This window comes from Rattus norvegicus, chromosome 1 (assembly GCF_036323735.1).
Source record: "Rattus norvegicus strain BN/NHsdMcwi chromosome 1, GRCr8, whole genome shotgun sequence".
Lineage (NCBI taxonomy): Eukaryota > Metazoa > Chordata > Mammalia > Rodentia > Muridae > Rattus > Rattus norvegicus.
In genome coordinates, this window is record NC_086019.1 from 54,363,009 (window position 1) to 54,381,625 (window position 18,617).

The 18,617-nt window shown below is 48.0% G+C and overlaps 1 protein-coding gene across 17 annotated transcripts in view; it reads right to left on the reverse strand.

Moving 5' to 3' along the window:
• Pde10a (phosphodiesterase 10A) overlaps window positions 1–18,617 on the reverse strand; it is a 452,326-nt gene that overhangs the window by 49,666 nt on the left and 384,043 nt on the right. For 16 of the 17 annotated variants that reach the window (XR_005491608.2, XM_039089171.2, XM_039089160.2 and 13 more), the window contains 2 exons: window positions 9,934–10,054; window positions 8,545–8,594 (listed from right to left, as the gene is read on the reverse strand). Coding sequence is in view for 15 of the 17 variants with exons in the window: in XM_039089171.2 (XP_038945099.1) it covers window positions 8,545–8,594; window positions 9,934–10,054 (171 nt within the window). In the remaining 2 variants the exon portion in view is untranslated. Of the gene's footprint in view, window positions 1–8,544; window positions 8,595–9,933; window positions 10,055–18,617 lie in introns of those variants that run through there. The other variant, XM_039089191.2, reaches the window with a different exon arrangement.

An 18,617-nucleotide genomic window follows, 5' to 3' on the forward strand; every position in this document is an offset into this window, starting at 1 on the left:
GATTTGTACCGATAAGCTGAATTTGAGGAAGGGATTAAACCATGAAAATTATATATATAACTATATATATATATTATACTTTATATTATATAGTATATGGTATATGATATATATGTGAAGAAAAATAGTAATGTGCAAGGGGATAGACTATATAATTATTACAACAATTATAAATTAATTCAATTTATAAAAACATGACATCATTTAAATGGAGAAGGAAACTCAACCTGCTAATATAAACCAACTCTCTGCTTCAGTGGTAAATCCACCTGGCGGACATTTTCTCTGTCACACACTTCAAAGACGTGTCATTCATGACACTTCCTATTAATGTTGCTTTTGTTTTTGTTTTTGCTGTCAGGCGGCTCAGTTTTAAAACAGCTTTTAATTGGGTGTGTGGGGGTTGTGGGAACACGAAAGGATTAAAAAGACTCAGGTTTTGTGTTACTCTTCTGTGCCACTAGATGGCAGTGCTAGGAAGCAAATTTTCATATGGAGGTGGTGGGACAGAAGGCGCCAAGTTCCAGAAATTTGTAACAGGGAAGGCAAAGAAAGGCACTTTTCAATTCTGCCTAGAATTCATTCTACAGTTGAATGAAGAACATCACAACAATAGTAAACTGCCAGTGCTAAATATAAAAAATGCAACACTTTCAGTTTGCAGCGCTGTGTACAAACATAAACACTGAGTTTCCCTGCTTTTCCATTTCCCCCCAATTTGTACCCAGGTAAGAACGTTCTTTGAACTATATCCTTCATTGTTTTAGAGTACAACCTAATTAGTAATGATACTACTACTAATAATAATAATGAGGGGGAGGGGGAGGGGGAGGAAGAGATGGAGGAGAATGAGGAGGAGGAGAAGAGGAGGAGGAGAAGAGGAAGAAGAGGAAGAAGAGGAAGAAGAGGAAGAAGAGGAAGAAGAGGAAGAAGAGGAAGAAGAGGAAGAAGAGGAAGAAGAGGAAGAAGAGGAAGAAGAGGAAGAAGAGGAAGAAGAGGAAGAAGAGGAAGAAGAGGAAGAAGAGGAAGAAGAGGAAGAAGAGGAAGAAGAGGAAGAAGAGGAAGAGGAAGAGGAAGAGGAAGAGGAAGAGGAAGAGGAAGAGGAAGAGGAAGAAGAAGAAGAAGAAGAAGAAGAAGAAGAAGAAGAAGAAGAAGAAGAAGAAGAAGAAGAAGAAGAAGAAGAAGAAGAAGAAGAAGAATCAGTCGGGAGGGGCTGGGCTACTCTTTGGAAACCAGAGCTGAGGAAGCCAGCCTGGGGCTTTTAAGTGTTTTCTCTGAAGAGGAGAATGATCTCGCAGGCTCCACAATCCAGCACAGTTCTCTGGTAGTTAGCAAGTTCTGCTCTATTATGTCACTCACCAGATTAAGCTGCTCCTGTTGTCAACTGAAAATGCCATTGTCTTTCTGTTGGGAGGGGGGAGAGGGGCAGATGGCTCCCTCTCAAAAATTGCAATGTGTGGAATACCGGCTGTATAAACTTTACCCCAGCTTCCCCATCGCTGTGGACTGCTTCTTCCAAATAAAAGTCCTTTCCCTGGCGCATCACTTTCTCCTGGAGTGACCAGTGTTGCCCACCTATGGCCCTTGCCCTCTGCTCTTCTGTTTGGCCTCTTGGTTTGTCGGATCCAGCAGGTGGTTTGAGGCTGTTCCTCTTTGTAACAGCCGGCTCTGCTGCCCCAGTGGCTTAGTGTGGTTACCCAGTACACAATGATTCCAAGCCACATAGCATGCTTTATCTCGTTTTCAGTTGTTTTCTCTCGTCTGCCTGACTTCCACTTAAAGTGCACGGACCCTAACCTCGGCTAGCAGAACCGAATTACACTCGAGCCCGACGCTTCGCGTTATTGTCCATTTTGGGGATTAGGTCATCTCTGCTGGCCCCTTTATGAACGTGCTTTTTAAGAGCAGAGTTTTGTGATTTGTGTCCCACCTCACTTAACCCTTGGCATTGCCTGATCCACTGAAGCCTCTGTAGTCGTCTGTTTCGGAAGCTTTCTTATAATTTTGTAAATGAAACAACAGGTAATTTGGGTTCTGACATTTTAGAAAGACTGTCCTGGTGTGGTGATGCATGCCTCTAATTCCAGCATGTAGGGGGCTGAGCAGGAGGAAAATGAAGTCAGTCAGATCCAGCTCCACCAGCCCGGGCTACAGAGCAAGCCTGTGGTGAGCTTAAGAAGCCTACTCCCACCTTCCCTTCTGCAGAGTCGGGGTACGCCATCCTCTGAGGAAGTCAGTGCTCCACTTGGAGCTGGGTTTTTGTGCAGGGCGAGAGATGAGGATCCTGCTCCACTCTTACTCACGCAGCCACCTGGTCTGACCACCACCATTTGCTGAGGATGCTGACAAAGACCAGACAGCTGCAAGAGTTTGTGGGTCAGAAGAGGGGTCCTCAACTATCTTCTATTGCATGGGGGTGGGCAGATGTGTCCCTCTCACAAATTGTAATGCGTAGAATACCAACTATATCGACTTTACCAACCTTTGCCCGTTTGACGCTGTAGGCAATGCCTTCCAAATGATAGTCCTTTCCCTGGCCAATTGAATGTTGTTTGCCTTATCGTAGGTCTGCAGTAAAACTTGACGTCCGGGATGGCAATTCCTCCTGCAGTTCTCTTATTGGTCAGGATCGATGTTTTGACCCTTTGGGTCTTTTGTGTTTCTACATGGATTGTCCTTCCGAGTTCTGTGAAGAATTGTGTTAGCATTTTGATCGGGATTGTAGCAAATTCGTAGATGGCTTTTGGTAGGGTGGCCATTTTTCTGTATTAATCCGACTGACCCACGAGCATGGGAGGTCTTTCCGCCATCTGATGTTGTCTTCCATTTCTTTCTTCGATATCATAAAGTTTTTATCATCCAAGTCTTTCACTCACTTGGTTAGAGCTGCCCCAAGATATTTTCCGAGGCCCTTGTCAGAGGTGTTGATGACTTCCCCCATCTGTCATCCGTATACTCAAAGCCCACTGATTTCTGTGTGTTCATTTTGTACCCTGCTACTTTGCTTAGAGTGTTACAAGATGTCCGAGTTCCCTGGTGGAGTCTTTAGGTCTTTTATGTACAGAATCCTATCATCTGAAAATAAAGATGTCTGACTTTTCCCTTTCCTGTGTGTATCCTTCATCTGTCTTGCTGCTCTAGCTAAGACTTTAAGTACTTCACTGAACAGAGGAGAGAACGAGCATCCTCTTGTTCCTGGGCTAAGCGGGGATACTCTTGAGTTTTTCCCCATCCAGCATGATTATGGCTCTGGCTTGTTACACGCTGCCTTTACCATGTCGAGGTATGTCTTTCATAGCCCCATTCTCTCCAGGACTGTTTATCATGAAGGGATGTTGGATTTCGTCAAAAGCTTTTTCTGTATCTAATGAGATGATCCAGTGGTTTCTGCCCTTGAGCCTGTTTACATGGAAGGTTACATCTATTGATTCAAATGAAAGGCTCCATGCCGGAAATGAGTTAGCCCTTTTGGAATTATTGACTATTGGAGGTCCTAGACCCCCAAATGGCATAGGCTCTTGCTGCTGCTTTGGTTATCTTCCAGAACCTGACTGGAAGGCCCTACTGCTGAAAAAAACATCACATACTTCAGTCACAGGAATGCATTGCTCTTAATGTAGAAACCTCATCCCTATTGGCTAGCTTTCATAGAGCTAGAAGACGCTGTACATTCTACTGGGAGAGAAAAATAACTGACAGTCTTACCTAAGCGTAAACCCTGGGAACTAGACCAACAATAGCCCTGGCAACATATGCTCACTGGTACAATGGCGGAATAAATGGGCATTAACCGACCACTTTCTGTCTGGATCTGACACACATTCCACAAGAAGAACTCATGCTTGCTGGTATTACTTGGTCCAAAAGCCTAAGAGTGGCCAGGTCATAGGCCCCAGGGAAACCTAATGCTTCTGCTCTGCTAAGTGGACATAGTGATACATTCCCTTATAGCTTATCTATCAACTCTCATCAAACAAGTTCCTTTTTATAGTGGCGAACTATTAAAAGAGAGGCCTGCAACTTGCTGAAATGTTGGAATAAGAGACTGTGGACCTCTCTCCTCTAAATGAGACAGCCGGCCGTTTATCATATACCGTACCCCAAAGCCTTAGGGACCATCAGGGAAGCAGGGGATGGGTAGGCGGAAAGACTGTCAAAGCTGGAGGGAAAGGGCACAGACACTGTTTGCTGGACATGACAGTGCCTTGCACACACAAACAAATAGTAACTGTGACTGTGTGTGCAAGATCTACAGCAAGAGATCAGGTCAGCAAAACTCCAAGTGTGCATGGGGGAGGGGCTCATGAGATCCCATCCACCTGCTAAGGATCCACTAGCATCCGATGGCTGCTGGGAGATGGACAGTCTACCCAGCCCCAGTAGATCATCGTAAGCAGATCCAGTAGGTTTAAGTAAAAGCACACGAAATTGAGAAGGGATGGTGCAGGGAAGGCAGACGATAAATGGGAGCAGAAGATGGACAGGGAGTGGGGGGAGTGGGTTATATGCACATGTGAAATTATACGCATGTACGAAGTTATACTCGTGTACAAAATTCTTAAACAAAGGCATCACTTTTGAAATGAACAAAACCCAGAACTCTCTCCTCAAGTGCAGGGGCTCCACTGCTCATGAACGAATGGGACATATGAGCACACACTGTAGCAACGGCGTCGCCTCCCCCACAGAGCACAGGTTCTGCTGCAGTGGGGCCCACCCCACCGTCTTTCAGAAACGTCAGCCTTAGTTCTAAGAGGGATTGGACAAAAGGATTGCATGCTTAGAAAAGTTTTAATCATTTGTAGAAGCTAGAGAAAGGTATGTTTTGTGGGTTTTTTTTCACTTAGCATATGTGCATCTACATGAATGTGTGTGTGTCTGCACATGTGTGTGCATGCATGCTTTTAGAGGCCAGGGAGACACCAGATCCCCTGGAGTCGGGAGTTATAGGTGTTTGTGAGCCCTCCGGTGTGGATGCTAGGAATTAACAGGGATGGTTCTTACCTAAGGAACCATCTCTCCAGACCTTAATTATTATTTTTTTTTTTGTGATGCATCACTGGGCTGAGAATGATAAAAGAGTCTCCCTGCCCCCAGAAACCTAAAAGTTAGTAAGAAATTCTGAGAGTTAAACAAGCTTCGCAGCTGCCTTTTTCTTGGGTATCAATAAAGCTGAGATCTGTGCACCTCCCAAGGAAAGTAAGTAAGGTATTTGTCCGGGGTAACCAGGACTCTGCCCTCTCCTGCGGTGATGCAGGGAGCCTGCCCTCTCCTGCAGATGCCGTAGGGAGTTTGCAGTTCTGTCCACCTCTCTGATCTCGCCCGATAGTGCAGTTAAGTGCTCCACCAGAAACAGCTCCCAGCTCTCACTGGAGAGTGTGGGAAAGGAGGTTCAACCCCAGGCACAGAACACGGGAGCCTAATGCTGTACACAAAATAAGGGGTGGGAGGGCACATGAAACATGCGAGCAGCGAATTCCGCACTAGAGAGGGGGCATGAACAAAGGAGGAAGAAACAATTCGGAAAGAAGATGGATGGTCACAAGCATCAGGGAGTAAAACTGGAAGAAGTCAAAGGTGAAGTTAACCCCATCTAGGGATAAAAATCCACTGCAGAATGATGATGGACTGAAAGGACAGGAAAGCACCAGTCCCTTCTCTTGGCTTTAAGAGTCAGAAATTCATCCATCTGAGCTCAATGCAGAGCAAATGTGTTACAGGAGAAAGTCAGTAAAATAAGGCACATGCAGAGAGTCCCACTGGCCGACTCTCCTGAGGGAGCTAAAGGAAGAGCCTCAAGTGGATGATGAGGACTCTGAGGACTCCAGGGAAGGCTACGGCCAAGGAGAGATGGCAGGGAAGGAAAGGGACACCTGGAGGTCAGAGCAAGGCCGTTCCCTAGAGACAAGGAGTGAAGGAGACAGTCCCTACCTGAAAGGCATGAGGAGATGAGGGGGCACAGTCCTTGTGCCTGTGAAGATTCCCGACAGGCAGATAAAAGTTCCCAGAAACATTTATTCCGGGAAAACATAAGGCCAGTAAATGATTACAAACATCACAGACTCCAGGAAGGGGCAAAGAGAGCACAAGATTCAAGGTTAAAGCAAGAGTCAGGAAAACTGATTTCTTATGAGAGAAGACTACGCTCTGGCTATACATCCAGAAGCTCGCAGAGAGGCTAAGCCACACTCATCACAAGTCTCTGTGAGGGAGGGAGAGGAGGTGTGAAAAACCAGCCCAAGAGAAGTGTGTGTGTGTGTGTGTGTGCACGCGCACGTGTGTGTGTCTATGTGTGTGTCTGTGTATGTGTGTGTTTGTGTGTGTGTGTCTGTGTGTGTATCTGTATGTGTTTGTGTGTGTGTTTGTGTGTGTGTGCGTGTGTATGTGTGTGTATGTGTGTGCCTGTGTGTGTTTATGTGTGTGTGTATGTGTGTGCCTGTGTGTGTATGTGTGTGCGTGTGTGCGTGTGTGTGTGTGTGTGTGTGCGTGCGCGCGCCTGCCCATTCAGAGACGGAGAGGGTCTGATACCAGCACTTAGTAAGACTGACAGAAGAGAGATTCAGAATAGTGTGTAGAAAGCTGCACACACAAGGGAGCTTTTTCAAGTCGTCTCTGAGAAGGCTAATCACAGAGTCAGTAATAACCACGTGACTGAACAGAGGAATTTGGGGATCTAACTCCACTCAAGACAGCCTCCCCGTCCCTTACAGGTGTGCTGTGGAGGCTCAGGAGTCCCTGTACACAGCTCTCCTGTCCTCTTTGCCTTGACAGAAGTTCAAAGTCAGCCCCATCACACTGTCTGTGTTAACAGGCTGGCAATGTGTTAAGGGTCCAAGTTTTAGCAGAGGAGGCCCCACTGGGTCCCAACTTGAGTCACCTGTGCACCTCACCTCTGCAGACGTCACCCTAGATACCACACAGCTGCACAGGCAGCCTTGTGATGAAGGCCATCCCAGGGGAGTGATAAGGTGTGGGCCTCGTGAGCACACTGCAAGTGCACACACAAGCCGTGTGCAGAAGCAAATGGGCGTGCCCTACTAGTTTTCTACCAGGAATCCTTATGTGAGCAGGTGTGAAAAGTCAGGTGCTTCGTGGCTCATGAAGGATCTGAAAACCTGGATCTTCTAGATGTTTCGATAGGATGGTGTCTATCAGAAGCTAGAAGAGTGTATGTGTGGAGTGGAGGCTGGACTAGTCAGTGGGCCAGAGTGGGGTGCCACGGCACAGTGTGATACATCACGGAAAACTACAGGAAGTGACATGTTTAATATAAACATGTGCTGAACATGGCTTGGACACAGCCCCCTGTCTTGGGTTCACATGGCACACCTCACTGACATCCTCACTCTGTATGTCAATTAAAATAACTTTTAAATTAAAGACTATCCACACAACTTTGAGGAACAAAGCAGGAAAAACAATATGGCTTTTTATTTTCAATGGATTATCCATCTTAAACGACACAGTCTGTGACACAGTTTCAAGCATTTGAAGTGGGCTGAGGTCCGTATAATATACTATAATAGGCATTCTTGTCTGGCTGCTCCTTTGACAGGCACCAAGAGAGATGCGGGGCATAGCAGAGGTCATTACCCTATTCCAGTTTTGATGTCAGGAAGAAAGACCTTGGTAAGCTGTTATATCGCACAGGCGAACGACGACTGCGGACAGTCACTGATTTGCCATGAGGCAAGCCGTCCAACCAAAATTTGTATGCAGCTGGCTTTCTTTGCCCTGTTGTGCTAGTTCAGGGACAGTGCCTTACAGATCTCAGAGCCTTCTCTGTTAACACGCTCTATAACTTCAAAACTACACTGTTAGTTACACGAGAACACGAGAGTCACACTGCAAATTCACACAACAAATCACAGTGGTGTTGCCTAACTCACAGAAGTGGTCAGTGAAACACATGAGCTCACGAATGAACTTTGTTACAGTAAAGATATTAAGATAGCAAACCAGGCACCAGTACTGAAGATGATGAAATGGGTCTGCACGTGTGTGTGCGCTTGCACACATGTGTACATGCGCGTGTGCGCGTGTGTGTTTGTGTTTGTGTGTGCTGCATGCATGCATTCAACCAGAAATCCAGGGACAGCCATAGAGGCAGAGACCCTGACCCAGGCTTAACAGCCCCACTCCAGACTCTTAAGGGACTCACCTTGCAGACCCTCAGAAAAGTCATGCAATGCTAACCTTTTAATCCTATTTACTCTGAGGCAGATGAAGTGCAGAAAGGACACAGGCTCCCTTCCATGGCATCACAGGGCTGAACTAACTTTTCTAAGAAACACACATTCTAGAAGTGCCACACACAGAGAGGGACACTGTGAACCAAAGCAAAGATACACAATTGATTCCATGATAGGCCTAGGTGCTGCTGGGCTGTCACTGGCAGGTGGGGTAGCTGGAGGTACAGCCCAAGCACAAGCAGGTCTCGGGGTACTCATTGTGACATGCCTACTGTTTGCAGCACGGGGGATTCTAGGAGAGCTTCCGAGAGCTTCTTTTCCAGAGCACCCAAGTCTATATATAGATACTTACATTATTGCACTCTCCAAGGAAGTACAGTGCAAATCCGTCGGCTTTTGTGGCTGCCAAAGCAATAAAAAAAAAAAAAAAAGGAAGAAACTAATCTCAATGGAAGAATATAACATCACAGATTCTACAGCGAGACTCGGGCACCAGCCTTTGTGTGGATTGGCTAACATAGCCGATGCCCATCAACAATAGAACAGTATAATGCATGCCTTTGTTCATCAAAACCAGAAGGCTCCCCGTCTTTACCACCGACTGCAGATGTTTTTGTGGCCTCCTCCGATGCACTCGGGAGGCTGCACACCTCATACAGAGGCACCCGTTGGGCCTTCGACCCTCATGATGACAGGGGGCCACCGCGTTTAATTTTCAAGTGTAAGGAAAATACCCACAAGAGTACTGAGCAGTTAAATAAGCACCCACCAAAAAGCACTGGGCAAATCAATACACATGTAGCGCTGAGGTGAACAGACTTTTAACTTACGTGTTTCTTCCAGATCCTCCAATGGCAATTATCATAACAGACACTGCAAGCTCTCGGACAAGGGGCGTGAGGGGGGGGTTCCGCCTAAATTTGAACTCCCAGTACCTTACTTGGGTCTGTGCCTGTTTGGGTGGGGATCTAGCCTGGTTCATCCACAACCTCTTTATTAGCAAAACAGAGAGGAGGCAAGCTCGTGGAGACGGTGGCAAGTAGCCAGGCATGCGGCGGCAGCGTGCAGAGTGTCTGGCACGGGGGGAAGTCTTAACAGATGCTGACGTGCAGCTGTTTGGGGGTGATGGGGGGTGCTGGGGGCTGTTTGCGCTCTCAGAGTCATGGCAGACAAGGCAGAGCTGTATGTCTGAGGGATGGTCCATCTCCCCCAGCCTGTCTACAAACACAAGCTATTTTGGCAAACTGCATAAAGTGCTGCCTATCCAAATAAGTTCAGAATTAAGGTAAAAACTGACAGCTTCCTTGTAAGAGAAGCCGGGACACTAAGCTGGGTGGATAGGGAGGTTGGGGAGGAGCTGGGAGAAGCCAGAAGAGGAAATAAGCCTGTTCAAAGAATGCTGTACAAAACTCCTCAAAGAATAAATTAAAACGTGAATCTAAAAACCTAACATCTTGCTTCCTGAAGATGCTATTTAACTCACTATGTAAGAAAACGGGTGTCAGTCCCTGGCTGGGCACACCACTTACGGGCAGGCCTGCGGGTGCTTTCTTCATCTCGGGTGACTTGGGAAATTGGGGGTCTGTTTATTCTGATGGCTTCCTACTGGGATGTTTCTACTTCAGACTGAGCCCAGCAACTGAAGGTGATGGAGGGTCGGACTCCCCAGAGTGACAGAGGCCTCTTTGTCACTTTTTGGCAGGGTGATCTGACCTGAGAGTGAGTGCGGGCGCTGCCTTACCTATCCTGATGATACTGCTTAGCTCGTACAGGAGCAGGTGGTTGTCCCCGCCGGTGTCCAGGCGCTGCTCTATGTAGCTGTTCAGCTCGTACACGACTCCCTGCATGTTCGTGTCCTGGTACTTTAAACACAAAGATGACACAAGTCAGGCGTAGTTAATGTACAAATGAAACCCCTTAGTCCGCAAAGCACGCTGTTTCTACGGCTTCCGTCTCTGGCTCTGGACTGTTGCCAGAGAATATCTAAGCACTTGTAAAACAGGGAGACCGAACACTAAACTGTGACCCCACCCCTCCTCACCTAGGATTATCTTTAAATGGCATCTGTATCAACTTATTTATATAAAACCAGCAAATGTTATAAATTACAACTTTTACCCATAATGACAGCTTGCCTGGTAAGAGAGTTCAAAGGTCGCCTGGGGAAAAGGTGACAGCTCGCTAGGAAAACCCTCTGAGATAATGCTGGGTAAAATATGGCCCCTGAGCTCAGGTCCCTGCACAGCAGGTGAGCTGTGTGCTCTGATGTGGCAGTCCCCAAAAGCACACACAGGAGACTCTGTCATATCAGCAAGAAGGGTGCCCAGGGTACTCATCTAACCGTGTCCTAGACAGGCCACACTGTCCCTTCCTAAGGAATGGAAGCCAAAGCCTCTCACTGATCTCCTTGTCCCATGCTTGCCTTACAAACTCTATTTTCTAAGTCGCAAACATTATAGGCTAAAAATAAAACACAATTCTCTTACTCCTCAGCTGAAAATCTTTCCCAGGCTTCCCACTGCACTGAGAAACCAGAGCAGCCCCTCCAGAGAACACGGCTACTGTTCACCAGGGACACTGTCTGTTACTTCCCCGTCCCTGCCCTGCGTACTCAGGGACTTGGCTTCGATGCCTCTTTGTTTCTGGGCCACTCAGACATCTCTCATTCTAAAGATCTGTTCCTTTTGATACATCTGTCATGGGTAAAATCTATCTGTGGCGAGAACGGCCGACTCCATCGGTCACTCATTCCACACTGGGGAACGGTCCCTCTGTTGCTGACACTGTAATGGGAGGGTGTCAGTGTCTGGAGGGGTCTCAGTGAACCCCTACACGGACCATTTGGACCACATAGTGCTTAGGGAAGAGCAGCACTTCCCTGAGTATAGGGCAGAGACAGCAAGACTAGTGAGCTACAGTGAGCGACTATAGAGGCCGGGTTCCCACCCCAAGCCATGGCTTACAGCTGTCCCTGGGGATCTGGCTATGTGAAGAGCGTGTGCTTGGAGTCCTTAGAGCCCAGAACAAGCATGAGTACCGCTGCCATCTGACATCCCACTCTGACGTCACTCACAACTTAAACCTCAGGATGGCAGGGGACCAAGTGTCTGCATTCACTGTCCAGAAATGAGGAGAGTGGTGTTTCTACAACAGACATCATCAAAGCTGCAACCAGAATGGTCTGATCTGTGGAGAGCTTTAGTCCTGGCCAGATCATCAGGTATCCCAGTCCTATCAACAGGGCAGCCCTCAGGTCTTTAACCATAAAGTTCTTGGCGAGTGGGCAGAAACCCAATGTGATCACCAGAGCAGACTCCTCAATAAAATATTGGGGGAAGCCAGCTCACAGGCTTGAGAGTTTTAAATCAAGAATGTGAGAGGGCAGGCCCAGGAGAGCAACTAACAGCATATGAGGCAGACTTTCTCCCTCCTTCTCCACAAGCGTGCAGCTTCCTACCTCCATAACTGTCCGAGAGGAAGGCAGCAAAACTAGATGTCAACCTCTACCCTGACCACCGGCCACCAGACTGTATCTGTGGTGATTTACTGCTGGATTCAATCTCGGGAACAGACAGTTATGACTCCCCAGCTGTTTTCTAATTTGAGACTCTTCCAGACTCCCATTTCACAAAGGCACCAGAGTGGTGACAGAATAGACTCACGGGCAGTTCAAATCCCGGAGCTGGCTGCACAGCACTGTGCAGGTGATAGCCTGAGAAGGCTCCTATGTGAATTGTTCTGAAGAGCTCCATTGAATATTAGGCTGTCCTAACAGCCCTTCTCTACTGTCAACCGAGAGTCTCTACTAACTCTGAAGCCTCCCCAAGTCCTGGGAACATGCTTTTCTGAGACTCAAACTGACCAGCAGGAAAGTCGAACAGAGAGAATGACTATGTCAAAATTTGTGTTAGATATGTGGAGTTTATCTGGTTGGGTTTTTGTGTGTGGGTGTGAATTCTGAAAACTGATCCTCATGTTTGCTGGAATAGTGCTCTACCATTGGGCTTAATCCCTGTCCTTTGGATGTTTCTCTTCCTTGTGTCTCAGGAGTAGGGGGAGATTCATCAAGTGGACACATGGGTAGCTGAGACCTGTTACAAATGTCTCCACATTAAGTCCTTTTTCACAGTCTGGCAATAACCCTTTAATAACAGTCTGTTCCCACTGAGGTCAGCACCCAGCAGCTTCTCTCTCTCTCTCTCTCTCTCTCTCTCTCTCTCTCTCTCTCTCTCTCTCTCTCGCAATAACCCTTTAATAACAGTCTGTTCCCACTGAGGTCAGCACCCAGCAGTTTCTCTCTCTCTCTCTCTCTCTCTCTCTCTCTCTCTCTCTCTCTCTGTCATGTTATCGATCTCGTGTCAAGCAATCAAAGGTAACCCCACTGGAAACAGCCCCTCACAACGGGCCAGAAAAATGAAAGCAAAGTGTGTCCAAAGTCCTCTCCGACGGATGTCATGGCATCTCTGGCGAAATCTTACTGTGTCCTCCTCGACTGTCACTGCGTGGTCACCATGGTGCCTCCTCACTGTGATGCCTCAGGGTGTCTGGCATTTGTCTACACTGTGGATCCTGGAGACTGAGCCGGCACCCTCAGCCTGCAGAGTGAGCACTTTACAAGCTGAGCTGTCTCTCCAGCTCAGCTGAGGATTTTCAAGTAAGCAAGGCTATAAATAAAGACTTTTTTTCTGGTCACACGAACAACTCAAGCTGGAGGATCCTAGCTACTCTACAACTGAGCATTGGCAGGGAATGACCAAGGAGGTTCACAAGCCTGAGGCGGAGGTGGACGGAGGCAGAGAGGGACACACAGAGAGTGTGGAGGGAGGGGCTGGCTTCCAGCAACTGTTTATTTTAGATGCCCAGTGGCAGACTGGGAATGGCTGGCTGCTCAGTGGTGAGTACCCGCCTAACATCTGTAAGACCCAGGAATCCACCTCCAACAATGCCTCAGAGAATGGGTAAGAAGAGCTACTCCCAGGGTCGCAGGAGGCTTACCCTAGAGGTCTTGGAGAAGGGAAAAGGCAGCTGCCCTCCCTACCTGTCCTGGAAAGTGACTCTGATGAACATTGCACGCCTGTGAAGGGAGCAAGGTGTGTTCCTGAGAGCAGAATGTGGGGTTTGGAGAAAGCTAGGGAAGATGCAAGACTGAGTGGAAGGAGAACACGCGGGCCGCACCAGCTCAGGGTGAGGGCAGCCTCCCCTCAGACACTGCCCAAAGGATTCACACCGAGCTGGGGAATCAGGCAGGATTCTACTGTTTGTTTAATAGGGTCTGCTTCTGGAAGGGTAGTCCCATCAGCTCTATGCAAGGCGAATGGAAACAGTAAAATGAAGAATATTGAGTTCAGGGGTTTGTTAAAGACTATGAACTGATTTAACTCGGGGCAAAAAGAGCAACAGGACGCAAGGGGCCGTTCAGATAATTCAGGCCAAGGAGAATGATGCAAGAGTTAAGAATCATCCACAGCAAACAAGTCTGACGCTTACGTCACTGCTAGAAACCAGCATATGGGCTTCAGGGTGTCCGTCCCTGGCGATTAAAGTTCTCAGCAGTGGGGGAAATAAACAAGAAAACAGTGAGCAAGCAGCCTATGTCGTTCACAGATAAATCAAACACCTAATGAGAATCTGCGATGGCAGGCCATCTGGATTCATCGGGGCTCACTGCTTGTAGGTATTTTCCACAGTTCTCTCTTCACAATAAGGACGTGTGTTGAATGGCAACGTTCACACTGCCTGGGCTTCAGAGGACTAGAAGCAGCTCTTCATCTGGGCTTCAAACAATTCTCCTGTCGTAATATCTTTAAATATCTACACCCTGGTGTGGCTTTATGGCCGCTGAGAATGTTGAGGTAAAACGGGTTAACTGTTTGAAACCTTGTGGAAAAGGAATGTTCCACTCCCGTCTTTAGAACCTGCCATTGTGTGGCTTCGTTGTAGTGAGTTTCAGGGTAAAAGGCTCCCACTGGCTACCATAGGACGTGCCTGCATACCATCGGCACACAGTCAGAAACAACGCTTCGTAGACAAATGGTCCGTGTGTTCAATCCGCTGCTGGTACAGTGGTGGGCTTTGTCTGAAGTGCAAGCAAGAAGATCCGGTAACACTGAGAGCTGTGCCCACGTAGCAGAAGGACACACTGACTTGCCTTGGTAATCCTTTTATATTGAATCCCCTTGGAATGCTGGTGTGCTTGGAGCTGAGCCCCATGGAGGCTCCCACAGCTCCTGTGGCTACCTGAATAGCCAGCCGTTAAAGGCTGAAACACACCAGCCGGGAAGAGGCGTTCTTTCATGCATTCACAAGTTCGGTGCCTGAAGCAACTTTAAGCCAGAGTTTGACAGTGAGAAGTCTGGCTTCCCTGGCTGGCATCCCAAGGGCTCTTCCTCACTAGGGTGTAGCAACCTTCCTCGAGAGGAACACGTGCTGGGACACCACATTTCCAGAGTTAAGAATGTTCCCATTTTCTTTTGCCTGTCTGGGGCCCAGCATCTTTTACGTGTTCTTTGGGTGCCGCACTGCTGGTGAATGCTGTCAACTTGGCAGGATCTAGAAAGCACCAGGAAGCAAGCTTTCTGGGTGCCATGTCTGAGAGGGGTTTCTAGATTGGTTGAGGAGGGACAGCCTACCCTGGTAACACTCCATAGGCTGCCCTGAAAGATAAAAGTGAGCTGAGTACCTGCCTTCATCTCCACTCCCCGATCTCTGCTGCAGGGAGACAGCTGCTCCACGTGGCTGCAGCGCTTTCCCACCAGGATAGACTGTTGTCATCCCCCAAACTGTGAGCCGAAACAAGCCCCTCCTCCATCAGGTTGTCAGTCCCAGGTACTGTGTCACAACACTAGGGAGCGTTACTAGCACGGTTTCCGAGTCTCCTGGATCTGTTCATTATCCAAGTGATGACAGGTTCTCTGCTGGCCTTCCACATGCTTGTCCATAAGAATTATCTCAAATCATATAAAGCTACCTCTTAGCTAAAGCCCCTACACACACACACACACACACACACACACACACACACACACACACATACAGAGGCACAGAGGCACAAGCATACATACACACCTGAAAATCCAGTGACAGACACACATATAGGTGCACACACACACTCACATAAACACATCTATATACACATATACACACACTCACATAAACATATGTATACATACATGTAAACAAAACCACATGAACATGCATGTATACACACATGCAAACACACTCACATGAACATATATGTATATACACATGTAAACACACTGACATGAACATGCAGGTACACATACATGTAAACACACTCACATGAACATATGTGTATACACACATGTAAACACATACATGTAAACACACATGAACAGACATGTATACACACATGTAAACACACTCACATGAACATACTTATATACACACATGTAAACACACTCACATGAACATACTCACATAAACACATATGTATACAACACACATGTAAACCTGTGTTTGAAAAGAAAGCCACCCGAGAAGGGCTCGAGAGATGGCTCAAGCAGTTAAGAGTACTTGCTGCTCTTCTAGAAGACCTGGGTTCGATTTCCCACACCACACTGTTGTGGTTGTCTTGTTAACTACAGTTATAGGGGATCAGAAGGTGTCCTTTCCTGTGGACTGCCCATGGGCAGCTGATGACATGATCCTTGAGGGAGGATCTTCTATGGGAGCACTCTGGCTTTCTGGGATGTGGGTACTTGGAAGAGCAGTCTCAGCGAGGAGCAGTGTGTCCTTCCTGCCCCTGCTGCTCCACAGCCCGGCTTCCGGTCTATACTCCCTACTGGTAACGAGATTAAATTTCAAAGAAGAAATACTAGCAAGTAAGCAAAGAGATGTGAAGGACTTAAGTACCAAGGTGAAAATCATGTCTGTGAAGTCAAAAACTCTTCCTGAAGGATCAGAAGTTCAGCCTCTCGGGCCCCTTGCTTCTATGTAATATGCAGGCTGCTCTCAGTTGGGGGCTGTGGCAAAACACCTACCTGATGTGTCTTCATCCGGTAACCTAACCATCTGAATACTATGAAGTCAACAAAACTGTCTTAATTACATGCTTCTCTAAAAAATAATTATGTATTTTCATGTATATGAGTGTACTGTCGCTGTCTTCAGACACACCAGAAGAGGGCATCGGATCCCATTACAGATGGTTGTGAGCCACCATGTGAACTGCTGTTTTCAGCCTGCTGGAACCTTCATATCATATGAGAGGTCATCATGGCTTACCTGTTGCACCTGGTCGTCACCTTCCCTGGTCTCCCACCCGGCCCACAACTATTCCTGTGCCTGGGAGCTCCTTGCCACCTGCAGCCCTGTTCTTCCCCAGTCCCTCTGGAGAAGGACAGTGCTCCCTTGCCGTAGCCTCACCCAGCAGATCACCCTGCTTGCTAGAACAGTGAGGGAGGACACACGGCACAGCATAGCAGGGAGTGACACTGAACTTCTTGACCTGAGGCATCAGAAAACCGGGTCATCCAGAAAGCCCCACAATGTAGCAATGGGTACTTCATGTATATAAAGGAGGAGGGAGGAGCAGACTACCTCATGGAAAGTGGTTATTTTTAAGTTGTCGTTGGATGGCCTTCTCTTTCTTTACCAAGTCACCTGAGTCAAGGAGAAAGCTCGGCAGGGGAGAGTCTGGCTAACTATGGCGACTGACTGCACCCCTAAGTCTAAAGACAACTTTGCCTAAGTTTCAAGTTCAACAAAACCGAACTGGAAAGGGCCACTTTGGGCTTCCTTAATATCATTTTCCCAAAAGAATGACTCACTGAGTAAATAATAATATCCTGGTTAAATTTAGGGATGACATAGGATCCCAGTTTACTGTGGGGACAGCCTGGTACAGCCCCACGCCTGGGCTGACAGTAAGCGTCATCTCTCCCTCAGAATACAGACACAGTAAAGGGGAGCGGTACGGCCACTGCCTTCACTAGGCTGGGTAAAAGCGAATGCCAGAGAATCTCAGACTCTGGCAAAGCAGTCCGACCCGTCCACCCAAGAAAACTCTGGCAGTCACACTCCCAGGGGGACATTTTAACCCTGTCTCCTCAAGGCCCCCGGTCACTTAACTCTGAAGGTCCCCCTCTGTCTCATCTGTCAGGACAGTCTGTAAGACACAGACGTGAGCAGCCAAAAGAGGTGCGGGGAAACTAGCCATCTATTTGCAAGTAGATGTCTGTTAAAAGGGAGAGAGACAAGGAGCCCCCAGATGTACCACTACACTCAAAAGGTTTTTAGGAATGGCCGCCCACGCAACCACAGTGTGGGTCGCATCTCAGCACACCCAGGACGAAAGCTAACTTTTGTTACAGGGCTGGCAGGAAATGGATTTTAGGGAAGCATCTGTTTTGCTTTCCCCAGAGAATGAGAAAACCAATGGATGACTATCAGTGGGCTAACCATACAGGCGGAGAGGTAAACACCGTCTTTAATCGTGATGGTCCAATGAGAGCAAAAGCAGAAACAACCAGGACGGAGGGCAGCTTGCTGTAGAACTCACAGTTCACAGGGCACACACTGGCCAGGGGGATGGGGGTGGGGTGGGGTGGGTGGAAGATGTGGGAGAGCAGTGGGTCACAAGACAACAAAGGGGAAGGGCTGATGGGCCAAGGAACACCAGCAAGAACGCCGGAAATGGAAGGTTTCTAGCTAAGTATGAAGCTCGTACACCAGGCTTAGTAAAAACAAAGCATTTGTCTGCTGAGATCCTAGCGGGCATCATGCTTCCTAATACTCTCTAATACATGCTTCCCTACTCGGGGAAAAAAGTCAACATTACAAATAAAAACTTAGAAATGGACTCTGTTCCTGTCACTATCCCATTTCTGAGAGTACAACAGCACATGGCTACCACGGACATGCCCACAGACTGGCCTGGTCCAGAAGCCGAGAGCTGAGATCTCCTCTCATCTTAATGCTGCCTCTCCTTGCTCTGCTCAGAATGGCTTTCTAAGTGTCGACCAAACAACAGGAAAGGTGGGGACGTGGCTGGTAACGAGCATATGGCTAAATCCTGGGTCCCTCAAATGTCCGGCATCACCGGGGTCACAGGTGCCTATGACCACCCCTGCCTTTCCTTTTGAGACAGGTGCTGGGGACCCAAGCACAGGTGTTCCCTCATGTGAGTCCTGGAGGCACGTCGCTGTCTGAGTTATCTGCCTGTCTATCCGCCCACCTCGCTATGGCAGCTGAAGCCCTTAATCGCCTTGCTCTAAATGGGAACAGCACTGGGTGTCTTGGGGTGCTGAGCACTACCCTTCCTTCACTGAAGCCATCAGCCTTGGGTCCTCTGCAGTCAAGGTGGCTGGGCTGAGAACCAGGGATCTTCAGAGGCAAAGCACGGATGGGAGCCGACTCAGTGGTGGGCTGTGGCACACAGCAGAGCAGATGGTGCTGAGGGGTCTC